The sequence below is a fragment of the Leishmania mexicana genome, chromosome 33, assembly GCF_000234665.1.
Source record: "Leishmania mexicana MHOM/GT/2001/U1103 complete genome, chromosome 33".
Lineage (NCBI taxonomy): Eukaryota > Euglenozoa > Kinetoplastea > Trypanosomatida > Trypanosomatidae > Leishmania > Leishmania mexicana.
In genome coordinates, this window is record NC_018337.1 from 1,105,904 (window position 1) to 1,117,055 (window position 11,152).

The window sequence follows — 11,152 nt, forward strand, 5'->3', positions numbered from 1 at the left end:
ATGTCCAGTTTCGACAAGTATGTGGTGCAGCTGGTGTGCCGCATGGGTGATAGCGTGTCGAAGAGGATGCGGGAGACGATACTGCTAAACATCAAGGACAGCATTGACAACTACCAACGGCTGCGTGACCCAGCTGAGGCGCAGGCACGCAAGGAAGTCGCGGCTGCCAAGAAACGGCGGGCGGCTGCGCGAAAGGCCAAGCAGGAGGAGCGGCGCCGAAGAATGGAGCGGCAAGCTAATCTGCCGCCACTCCCGTCCTCGAGGCCGAATAACGCCACTCAACCCGCCGCGACGGACTCAAATAAGAAGACCCACACGGAAAAGTCCGCTACCACAAGAGCCAACATAAACCCCCCTGCTTCCTCGTCTCCAGAGCGTGCTGGTGCCATGACCGCAGCCACTGCAGCTGCGAAGGCGCCGGCGCGCCCCAAGATGCACCCGATGGAGGTGAAAGACATCGACTTCCTCTTTGTGAAGGAGGTGGCGGCACAGCTGCGCAATCTGAGAAGGACGCCGGGGAAGATGACCTCTTTGGCCGGTTCCCAGCAACGATGTATGGCCTCGAATGGGACCGGAGCCACAACGCCTGTGGGTGCCTCATCAGCTCCTACATCTGCTGAGGCCGGTGAAATGGCTGCGAAGGATAAGAGGTCACGGTCGGGCACCCCCCAGATGCGCATGTCGCCGCCCCCACTGGACCACACCGCGATGAAGGCGTTGAATCGGGAAAACTCGTCGGTCTGTGGCGAAGAGGAGACTATGCGGTACCCCCGGAACAACGCGATCTCCTACCAGGAAACCTTCAAAACATTCAGGTTTGGACGTCAGGAGATGGACAACGAGAGTGACTCCAAAGACGAGAGGGACTCACATGGCGGAGAACAAGGGCAGAGGGAGGTCAAGGAGGACGAGTTCATCGACGACTGCGAGGATGCTCGACGCCGAACTATTCAAATGCAGCGCCCGAGCCGCGGAGCCATCTCGGACTCCTCACTAGACATTGATGAGGCGCGTATTGCTAGTTTTCCGACAACGCCCAAGTCACAGGAGAAAATGAAGACGATTTCGCGCGTCCTAGTGCGTCACTTTTTGTTTTCTACGCTTGACGACAGTGATATTGCGAAGTTTGCGTCCATCATGGACGTCGAAAAGTTCGAGGCGGGCGCGCAAATCTTGGAAAAGGGCCACACGAACGACACCTTCTTCATTGTGCTTGACGGTGAGGCGGAAACGACGGTTGTGAACGAGGACGGTGCAGAGGTGGTCGTGCCTCTAGTGCGCGGCTCCACATTTGGCGACCTGGGGCTGATGTACGAAGTATCGAACGGTGGGGCCGTCGTGGCGCGCTCCTCGGTGCAGTGCGCCTCCCTGGAACGCCGCACCTACAAGATGATCACTTCGCGCGCGATGGAGGACAGGCGGTGCAGGTACAAGGATTTCCTGTCGTCACTGCCTGTGTTTGCCGGAGTGTCCTCGCACGAGCTAGAGGCCGTCGCAGAGCGCCTCAAGGAGGACAGCTACTTGGAGGGTCAGAGGGTGATCACGGCCGGTGTGCCAAATCACTGGTTGCACATCATAACAGAGGGAAGCCTGCGCGTTATGGCGCCGGACGCAGAGACTGGCGAAATGAAAGAGGTGGCGCTTCTCCACACCGGCGACTTTGCCGGTGAACTTGAGTTCCTTCACCATCACGTCGCCGCTGCTGATGTAGTGGCTGTAAGTGCGGTGGTGAAGACCGCGAAGCTGAGTCGCCGCTCCTTCGAATTCTTCCCGATAGAGGCCCGCGAGCGGCTAATGAGGGCCGTCGAGGAGGAGGAGACGTACGCGGCGTATCAGGAGCGCATGCACAGTGGCACACGCCCGCCTCTGGACACAACGCCGCCGTTCGATGCCCCGCCATCTCATTTGCGGCACTCTCTGCAACAGCACGAGAACGCGTAACCGAGGGAAAGCTGTGGCTTTCTGCCCTGGGCGCCTGCTCTAAGCGAGCGCACAGCGGAAAACTGTACGTGGGTCGAAACACGACTACGCGCTCTCTAGAAGAAAACGGAAGAAAAAAACCAACAAAAGCTACAACGACAACATGGAACTCTTCGCAGCAGCGATCCCTGCGCACTGCATCCTCCTCCCCTCGCCCGTTTTCTGCACAACATGCGTACATGCTTGCGAACGTTGTCAACAGGGCGACCCCAATTCGTGTCTCTCTTTTCTTACACCGCCTCCTTCTTCGCGTCGTTTTTCCTCTCCCATGTAGATGAATGATCGTTGATGGACGTTCCCAAAGAGGGAGAGCAACTGCAGCCGCACGCGACATTTTTGAGGGCAAGAGATGTGAAAGGTGATTGCAGTGGACGGGGATTTGCTTAACCCTTTTCTCTCTATGTGTGTGTGTGTGTGTATGTGTGTTGTCTTCTTTGATGCCACACCACTTTCTTTTTTTTGTTGTTGCTCCGGTACTCGTAGTTCTTTCTGTTGTTGGTTGAAACGGGCTCTCCGCATGTGTGCGTAGCTTTTTTTTTGCTTTCTGGGGAACGTGGCTTCTTGGCGCGCTTGTACGATCTTCATCGCTCTCGACGCTTCGTATTTCATGTTCATGTGTCTCGCTTGCCCCGTTACGTGGACCAATTCTTGTTTTTTTTTTGTTTCGCTTCATGTTCTCGGTTTGAGTAACGGCTTCGCACTGGTGAATGTCTGCGTGTTTTATTGGAGTGCAGCTCGGGTATCCTGAGAAAACCACATGGTATTCCAGTAAAAATGAAGTGATAAAGATTAAAATGCATGGAAAACTGTAGTACGAGGGGCGATGCTTTCATATGTCTTCCTGCTTCTCTTCCCCCCTCCCCCTCCCCTCTCCGACGCGCCTATACAGGTGCCCCGACCGGTTCTTTCACGCATCTGTTTTCCTGCGTCTGCACCTTTCAACGTCTCCGTCGTTCTCCTCCTGTGATACGAGACGGGGTGTCTTCTGTATCGTGTCCGATGATGGTGCGGTGGCTGGGGGTGGGGGGGGGCGCATGCGTTTTTTTTATTTCATCATGGCGTTGCTCCTGAGCATATGCAATGTGCTCCGAGTAGTTGGAGGAAAGTCAAAAAAAGGGGCAAACAGAGGGAGGCTTGTGTGCGGGATACTGGGGACGGGAACGCGGGTGGTGCAAAAGCGCCTCGATGGACGACTCACTCAGTCGAGCTGCGTTTTTTTTTCTTCGTGTCCTTGATGAGTCTGCGGAGAAAGCCAGCAGCGTATCGTACCTCTTGAATTTTTTTTAAAAACTCGCACCGCGTCTTCCTTTCACCGCCTAAAGACACCTGCGACGACTCCTCGGTGCTTTTCCACGTCCCTCTTCTCTTCTCTTCCTGGATTTCGCGTGTCCTCGATTGCGCTTTTCGTTCTACCTCACTCGCTGTCGCACTGCTGTTGCCGTGGCCGCTCAAAGTACATGTACGCTACTCCTTTTTTTTGCATTACCCCTGTAGTACCTCCCTCCCTCCCCCCACCTCTTCTCTTTTCTTGTTCTTCCTCCTTTTCTCGTCTGTGCGGTTTTTCTTTTGCGCGATTTCTGTACTGTGCCTTTCTTGTCTTTGATTGTGTAAAAACACACACACACGCGAACTGCCACGCATTCCCCTCTCCCCACACCAGCGACCACACACGTCCTTTTGGAGAAGGGCCAAAGCTATCGCGAACGAAACAAACGTTTTTATTTCATTTTTTAATTTGGATCTTCTAAAAGAAGTGAGCAAAGCCAAAGTCAACGCCGATGAGGGAGACTCTCCTCTCCGCGAACCTCTTCGCTCGTTCTCTTGTTCGTTTCGCCATGGCTAGTTCTGTTTGTTCCTGTAGTTGACGGCAAGTGCCCATTCCGCCCTCCCCCCCCTCCTGCAGAAACGGCCCCGCTCCTCGCCATTCTCGGCTAATTGCACGGACGTCGAGACGTCTTTCGCGTTTTTCAGCCAAGATTTTACTTGCTTTCTCTTTTCGTTAGGAATTGTCGCTCGCTTCCGCTTGCGCCGTGATGAACGCGGAAGGGGAACACACCGCACAGTGCCTGGTGTCTCATCGTCTCGTGCCCCCTCCCTCCACCCCCCTCGTCACCACCAACTCTCTGAGTGTGGTGGGGGGGGCCAGTCAGCACCCCTCCCCTCTCCTATTCCGCTGCCAATGCCGGTGGTGTGGGCCTGGATCGGCGTGGCGTTGGAGCGACCTGCGTCCGTGCGTGGGTGCATACCATGGGTATGGTGGGCACGAGTGCCAACGTGACTCGGGCGTGTCTCACCGGGTCCTGCCCACCTACTGGTGTGGACCCCGAGGTGCGGCGAGTGGGGATGCAGGAGGTGGCCACCGGCATGATGTGGGGGACGGCTGTGAGGCAGGGGCCGCACTCACACGGCTGTGTCGGCGCATGGCCCGAACGCGTGCCTGGTGATGCGCGGCACTGAGGGATTGGCCTGGTGGAGTGGAGTCTCAGTCATGCTGTGTGCCCGAAAACGGACATGTTAAGAAAAAGTAAATGCTCTTGTGCTTTTTTTATAAACGCTATGGTGTCCGGGATCTCGGTCACCTGGCGGGGCTTTTTTTTCGTTTGCCGATGTATTACGCTTCTTTGTTCCCAGCAGGGAAAGAGGAATCGATGAACCTGTACGTGAAAAGACTGAGTGATGCTCGATGATAACTGCCTTTACAACTCACAGCAAGGGAGATGCATGTACATTTTTTAGTTGTATGTGTGTGTACGTGCTGGAGCTCGCGCCAAAAAAAAGAGATAAGACGCCGCTCGAACATTCGAAGCGTTTGGCGTGTTCCCGTACCGCGCTGGCGTTTGTCAGCACTGCAGCGGCCTACTCGACTACCCCTATCATCTTTAGGACTGTAGGGCGAACTATCCAGTATTTATTGGCCTTACTCCGTCCCGATCGGTCACTCCCCTACCCGAGGAGGGAGCTCTCAGCAGCTGTCTCTCTCTCTGTTTGCATGTGCGTTCGTGCATCAGGGGGCATCAACCTTCTGACTATGGCCACCCCACACCTCCCCCGAGCCCCCACTTGCTGCTGAGATTCACACACAGCTCTCTGATCTCGGTGCCCCCGTGGCGTCTCTCATCAGTCTTTGTGGTCTGTGTGTGCACGCAGGGAGCACTTCTACATCGCCCAGCTTGCCGCCGATTACCACAGAACTGCGCTGCGTTCTACGATCGTTAGGATGCACACTGCCGCTGAACGCGCATCACAGGCACGAACAGCAGACTCCATGCAGATGACGCACAGAAAAATTAAAGTTGCCCTCAGCGGCGGCTGCGAGCTGCTCTTCGACAAGGAGGTAAGCATAACCTTGGCAGATGTGGTGCCTGTTGGGGCGACCATCGCACAGTTAATTGACATGTTGCGGTGCGGCTACATCAAGGAACGGCCAGAGCTGTTCGTCGATGCCACTGGCGCAAATGTGCGTCCTGGTATTCTGGTGCTGGTGAACGGATGTGATGCCGAGGTGCTTGGTGGCGTAGAGCACGTCTTGGAGGACGGCGACGAGGTGGAATTTGTGTCTACTCTGCACGGCGGATGAGGATATGAAGGAAGCTTTTGGTTTAGTCTCCTACATGCACACAGGCTTGCGCGCGTATATGTGTGTCTCCGTGTCCGTGTGAGCGTGAGCTGCGCGCGAGCGAGGTCGTTCACCTGCTGTGCACTCTTTGTGATTTGTTACGGGTAAGCGTCTTGTGGAAAGTCACCGAGGACACGCGACCACGACTCGACGTAGATGCCCAAGAATACAATCCGGCACCTCCAGGGAGAGGGACGCATACGAGAGACAACAATCGTTGACGCCGATAGGCATGCAAACCTGTCGCTTCCTTTCTCGGCAGCCGCCCGTACAGCGGCACAGTTGGACGAACTTCAGGCCCGCGCCTCCCCCTGCTTTTAACCATCATGCTCCGAGTCACTATACTGCATTATCGCCTTCGCTTTCACGTCCGTGTCACCCCCCGTCTTTCTCGCTTCTTCACCGCCACCACGGTACACGCTCGTATGCGTGTGCGCCCAGCTATCACTCCCTCCACACTAGCCGCAAGCGTGGCAGGGAAGATAATCTGCCTCATCCCTCCCCTCCCACCCGTGGCTCGGCCCTCGAAAGCGCGAAGGTCTCGACGTGCAAGGCAAGCGCACATGTTAAATGTGAACATTGGACTTCTTGGTCATGTTGATAGCGGCAAGACGGCGCTGGCCAAGGCGCTGTCGAGCACTGCCTCCACTGCTGCCTTTGATAAGAGTCCGCAGAGTCAGTCGCGTGGGATTACGCTGGACCTCGGCTTCAGTGCCTGTGAGGTGTCCGTCGAAGACGGCAACGAGGATGCCACCCAAGTACTGCGGTCAGCCGATTTGACCAAGGTGCAATGCACGCTGGTCGACTGCCCAGGGCACGCATCACTGATTCGCACGGTGGTTGGTGGGGCGCAGATAATTGACGCGATGGTGTTGGTCATCGACGCAACGAAGGGCATGCAGGTGCAGACGGCTGAGTGTCTGGTCCTGGGCGAGGTGCTGGCTAAGCCGCTCGTCGTTGTACTGAACAAGACGGACGCGATTCAGGGCGCCACGCCAGCAGCTAAAGAGGCAGCATTGGCGGCCCTCAAGAGAAAACTGCAGCAGGCGTTTCGCCGCACGCGGTGGCCCACGGCGCCCATTGTGGAGGTGGCAGCTGCCCCACGCGAGATGGCGGGCGGGATTGGACACCCCGTGAACACGGAGGCAGTTTTGCCTTTGGTACTGCGCGCGGTCGACCTCGCGGCACTGAAGGCTGCAAAAGAGAGCGAGGCCGAGAGGCCAGCGCAGTTCTACATGCTCGTGGATCACTGCTTCGCCGTGCGGGGCCAGGGCACCGTGTTCACAGGGACTGTTGTCGCTGGCGTCGTTCGCGTCGGGGACACGGTGCTCGTGCCAGAGCTGCAGACGACGCGCAAGGTAAAGGGGCTGCAGGTGTTTCACAAACCAGTCGAGTCGGCGCAGAGCGGGGACCGGGTGGGGCTGTGTGTGACTCAGTTTGACCCTACATGGATGGAGCGCGGCGTCCTTTGCAGCGCCGCAAGCAGCGGCCGAACGCTGGTGAGCTCCTCGCAGCTGATCGCGCGGGTGCATCGTGTGCGCTATCACCCACTGCCCTGTGACACGCACACAAAGTTCCACATCACGATCGGCCATGCTACCGTAATGGGAGCCATGAGGTACTTCGTACGACCGCCGCGCACGACCCAGGGCCTCGACGTCGCAGGCACCGTGACCAGCTTCAATCCGTCCATCGAGAGTGCATATGTGGAAGAGCTGGGCGATGGGGTTGTGGCTAGCTACACCTCTACCGACACCACCACAGGCGTCCCCGGACGGCCTTTGCCAGTTGCACCGGCAGAGCAGGACTACTACGCCGTGCTGCTGCTCGAGCGGCCTGTTCTGGCGGCCCCTGGCGTGTCAATGATTGCCATGCGTCTGGATGTTGAACGGGAGAACTTCTGCCGCATCGCACTAGCGGGCACGGTATGCCACGTGCTCAGCGAAGAGGGCGCTGCTGTAAGGACAGCAACAACCGTCCCGGGCAGCGCAGACCACTCTGCGACTCATGGCCAGGTACCGGCATGGCGGCGGCTTCCGGTCGTGCGCTACCGGTATCGCGCGCTGCGAGTAGACCGGGTACTGGACAGCCGGAGTTGCATCGCCGACGGTGTCGTATCGCTGCAGACGCCCGGCGCCGGGGGTAGCGGCAGCCGGCCTGCCGGGGCGTCTGCGGGTGCCAAACGCGATAAAGGCCGTGTTAACGTCGAGGCGCGGCAGAAGGCGGAGCTCTTTGCGGAGGTGCAGAAGTTCCTCCGACTTGCCGTCGTCTTTGAACCGGAGGATGGCGACGCGGCAGTGACAACTCCTCAAGCAAGCAGCCCTGGCGCTGTGAAGGGCATCATCGACTCCTCGTTCGGCAAAACAGGGAAGGTGAAGCTCGTCTTCGATGGCCCTGTCTTTGCCGATCCCGCTGCGAGCGCCGCCACAGCGCCGATCGGCTCATTCGTGTCGGCGGCGCGTAATAAGCGCAATAATTCGACAAAAGGCCCCGACTCAGTGGACGCTGGCCGCAGCGGAGGGGTATTTCTTCGGCCAGGACGCATTCTTCTTGTACTGAAGAAGTATCCTTTCGCCCTTCACTCAGGCCTCGAGCAGTGAGTGCGAAGGAGGGGGAGCTGGAGTCGCCGCCGGATGACGATGCTGATGTGTGAGTAGGCCGTGGCAGTATTGTGGTTGCCAGCTGAAACTTCTGAAAAAAAAGTTCTATGCACCGAAAGGGCAAAGCTGCAGGTTGTGTGTGTGTGTGCGTGGATGGGAGTGGAGGTGGAAGGGATGATGGGGGTGCGAAGAGAGCTTTGGACGCATCATCAGCTGCTTTATCATCTCCCTCGTGGGCGTACAGAACTGTGTACACGCAGTTGTTTTGGCAAAGAGCTCGCGAGCGTCTCGAGCGCAGCCTGCACTTTATCCATAGCATAAACTCATTAGCACCCCCGAACATCTGTTGTGACTGAGAGCTCGTGTATATGAGAAGGGCAGCCGCCGTTCTTCCGACAGATGGAACTGCTGATGTGGCCGCTATAGGGGTGTTCTCCGTACTTAAGAGAGTGTTGTTGGCAAGACATCTTCCGCGTAACCCCTCTCTTTTTTGGAGGGAGGAGGGGGAGGAACTCGGTCTTTACTGGGCCTAGCATTGCCGCTTCTCCTTCCCTCCATCACCTCGCATGCCCCCGCCCCTCCCTCCCCCAACACACACAGTCATGCACTACCCGCGTGCCCAGTAGCTTTATCACGTTTAGAGACATCCGCTGTCGCCATAGGCCCCGCCCACATCACACAGGTATATCCGCCAGCACACGTGGAGACGGAAGGCGGAGGGAAGCTCTTCTCTACTGCCGAAGGCTTCACGGGGTTTTTCTCTCGCTTATCATTGTTCGCGGTGAGCTCCTTTCGCTCATCTTGGACGGCCTGCGACTCTCGGGACGCATCATCAGAAACGCAGCGCGACAAGCGCAGCAAACAAAAACACCAGCGGCTCCACAGAAAGCTATACAAACGTTGACAACATCCCCGCCTGAAACGCATCCTGACGACTGCATCAGGCGCCCCCACCTTCTACGCGCAGACACAAGCACAAGGTACCCTCCTTGCGAGCGCCCTCACGCGCCTCAGCCTCGTTCTCGCTCCTTCGCTTTCCTGTCTGTATTTCGCCAGGGAGCACGATTTGTCCCGTCGTCGTCTGCATCATTGTTCTTCATAACGTTGTCGGAAGTGTGCCACTCACGTCTCAATTTCCTCTCCAAGGACACACGGGCGCACGCAACGCGCGATTGCCCTGACCACCACCTCCCTCTCCTTCCCTGTCCTCCCATCTTTATTATGATTACTCGGTTTTACTTCCTTCTGTTTCCGTCGCTCTCCGCTCCCGTTCGATGGCAATTACGCGCGTGCGCATACACACGCAGGTACGTTTTCTCTGCTGGGGTCGCATCCTTCTTTTTTTTTCTTCGTTGACTTCCGCTCTGAGGCACCCTTTGATCTCCCGCGTGCCTTACCATTGCGAGAGCCGAGTGCATGTGTGCCGACCATGAAGCGCCTTGACCGCATTCGCGAGGCTCTGGAGCAGCTGAGCCCACAGCGGGCGGATAGCACGTTGCCCACGTTTCACCCTCGCATCAGTCTTCACAAGCTGAAGGAGCTGGTCGAGTGCCTCTTTTACGTCTTTTTCCCAGAGTGCACGAACCCGCCGTCGATGACGCCGACGCTTGCCGACGCAGACGCGCTCATGGAGTGGGTGATTGGGCACATCGCAGACGTTCTCACGACACAGATCTACGTTGCCTTTGTCTTGCACGGCGACGCGCACGCGGTGGAGGATACGAAGCCTTTCAAGTCCTTGAACACATCACGGCGCACGCAGCTGGAGTGGAATGGGCAGCGAAGCGCCCCACTGCCGTTGCTGGAGAGGGAGTCGACAGGCACACAAGGTGGATATGGTGTGGCTGCCGCGGCGGAGAAGGACGTCCCAAAGGCGGCGCCTGAGGTGCTGCGCTGCACGGGAAACCGCGCTCGCTTACCATCATCTGTGGAGGTCTCGTCCAAGTCGGCAGCCTCTAACGCAAACGCCATGTGCGAGACTGCGGACGTCAACAGCGGCGCCAATCAGTTCTTCCTCACGAACTGCAAGCGCAGGGCAGACGCGATTGTGACGAAGTTTGTCGTGGAGCGACTCGCGCACGTGCGCTGGCTCCTCCACACCGACGTGGAGGCCATTTTTAAAGGGGACGTTGCCGCCTCCTCGCCGACTGAGGTGGTACTGTGCTACCCAGGACTTCGCTGCATGGTACATCAGCGTGTGGCACATCAACTGCACCTTCTTGGAGTCCCCCAGAACTTGACCCGTATGCTGACAGAGTTGGCGCATTCAGAGACGGGGATCGACATCCACCCGAACACGGCAATTGGGCATCACTTCTTCATTGACCACGGCACCGGCATCGTCATAGGGGCCACGGCGGTCATCGGCAATGGTGTCTCCATCTACCAAGGTGTTACTCTCGGTGCGCGGAGTTTTCCGACGGACGAGAAAACAGGCGAGAGGATTCGCGACCTCCCACGACACCCCATCATCGAGGACGGCGTCACGCTGTACGCCAACGCTGTAGTGCTAGGTCGCGTGACGATCGGTGAGCGCAGCACCATTGGCGGTAACTGCTGGATAGTTTGCGATGTGCCGCCCTTCTCAACAGTAGTGCAGAGGTCGAACCACCTACTGCAACCACATGAGCGCATGTTTCTTGAGAAGGACGGCTCTGGCATCTGATGCGTAGATGCGAGCGCGCAAAAGATGGAGGGCGAGGCAGGAAGAGACTGGAAATGCGTCGTGGGCGAGAGCCGTCGGGATTCCTGTGCTGAAACTGGGGTACTGGTGACGGCCATGAGGGTGGTGGTGGTGGAAGGGAAGTGTCGGCACTGCGGAAACAAAAAAAAGGCTCGTTTTTCCCATTCTTTAGGCCTCTTCTTGCGTCTCTGCGGGCCCTGTTTCGACGAGGATCATCTTCGCACTCACACATGTGTGTCCCTTGTTGCACACGTTGTTCTCCCGCAACGTGCT

The 11,152-nt window shown here is 57.5% G+C and overlaps 4 protein-coding genes across 4 annotated transcripts; all 4 read left to right on the forward strand.

The window, feature by feature from the left end:
- Window positions 1-1,941, forward strand: LMXM_33_2820 (regulatory subunit of protein kinase a-like protein; the record flags this gene model as incomplete). The annotated part of the gene is made up of 1 exon (XM_003878791.1): window positions 1-1,941. One exon carries the CDS (start codon window positions 1-3, stop codon window positions 1,939-1,941), a length of 1,941 nt encoding a protein of 646 aa, XP_003878840.1.
- A 3,304-nt stretch (window positions 1,942-5,245) lies between these two features.
- LMXM_33_2830 (ubiquitin related modifier (urm1)-like protein) lies at window positions 5,246-5,557 on the forward strand (the record flags this gene model as incomplete). Its single annotated transcript, XM_003878792.1, has 1 exon — window positions 5,246-5,557. One exon carries the CDS (start codon window positions 5,246-5,248, stop codon window positions 5,555-5,557), a length of 312 nt encoding a protein of 103 aa, XP_003878841.1.
- A 602-nt stretch (window positions 5,558-6,159) lies between these two features.
- LMXM_33_2840 (selenocysteine-specific elongation factor,putative) lies at window positions 6,160-8,196 on the forward strand (the record flags this gene model as incomplete). Its single annotated transcript, XM_003878793.1, has 1 exon — window positions 6,160-8,196. One exon carries the CDS (start codon window positions 6,160-6,162, stop codon window positions 8,194-8,196), a length of 2,037 nt encoding a protein of 678 aa, XP_003878842.1.
- A 1,429-nt stretch (window positions 8,197-9,625) lies between these two features.
- LMXM_33_2850 (putative serine acetyltransferase) lies at window positions 9,626-10,861 on the forward strand (the record flags this gene model as incomplete). The annotated part of the gene is made up of 1 exon (XM_003878794.1): window positions 9,626-10,861. The coding sequence occupies one exon, from the start codon at window positions 9,626-9,628 to the stop codon at window positions 10,859-10,861; it is 1,236 nt and encodes a 411-aa protein (XP_003878843.1).
- Window positions 10,862-11,152: the final 291 nt, after the last annotated feature.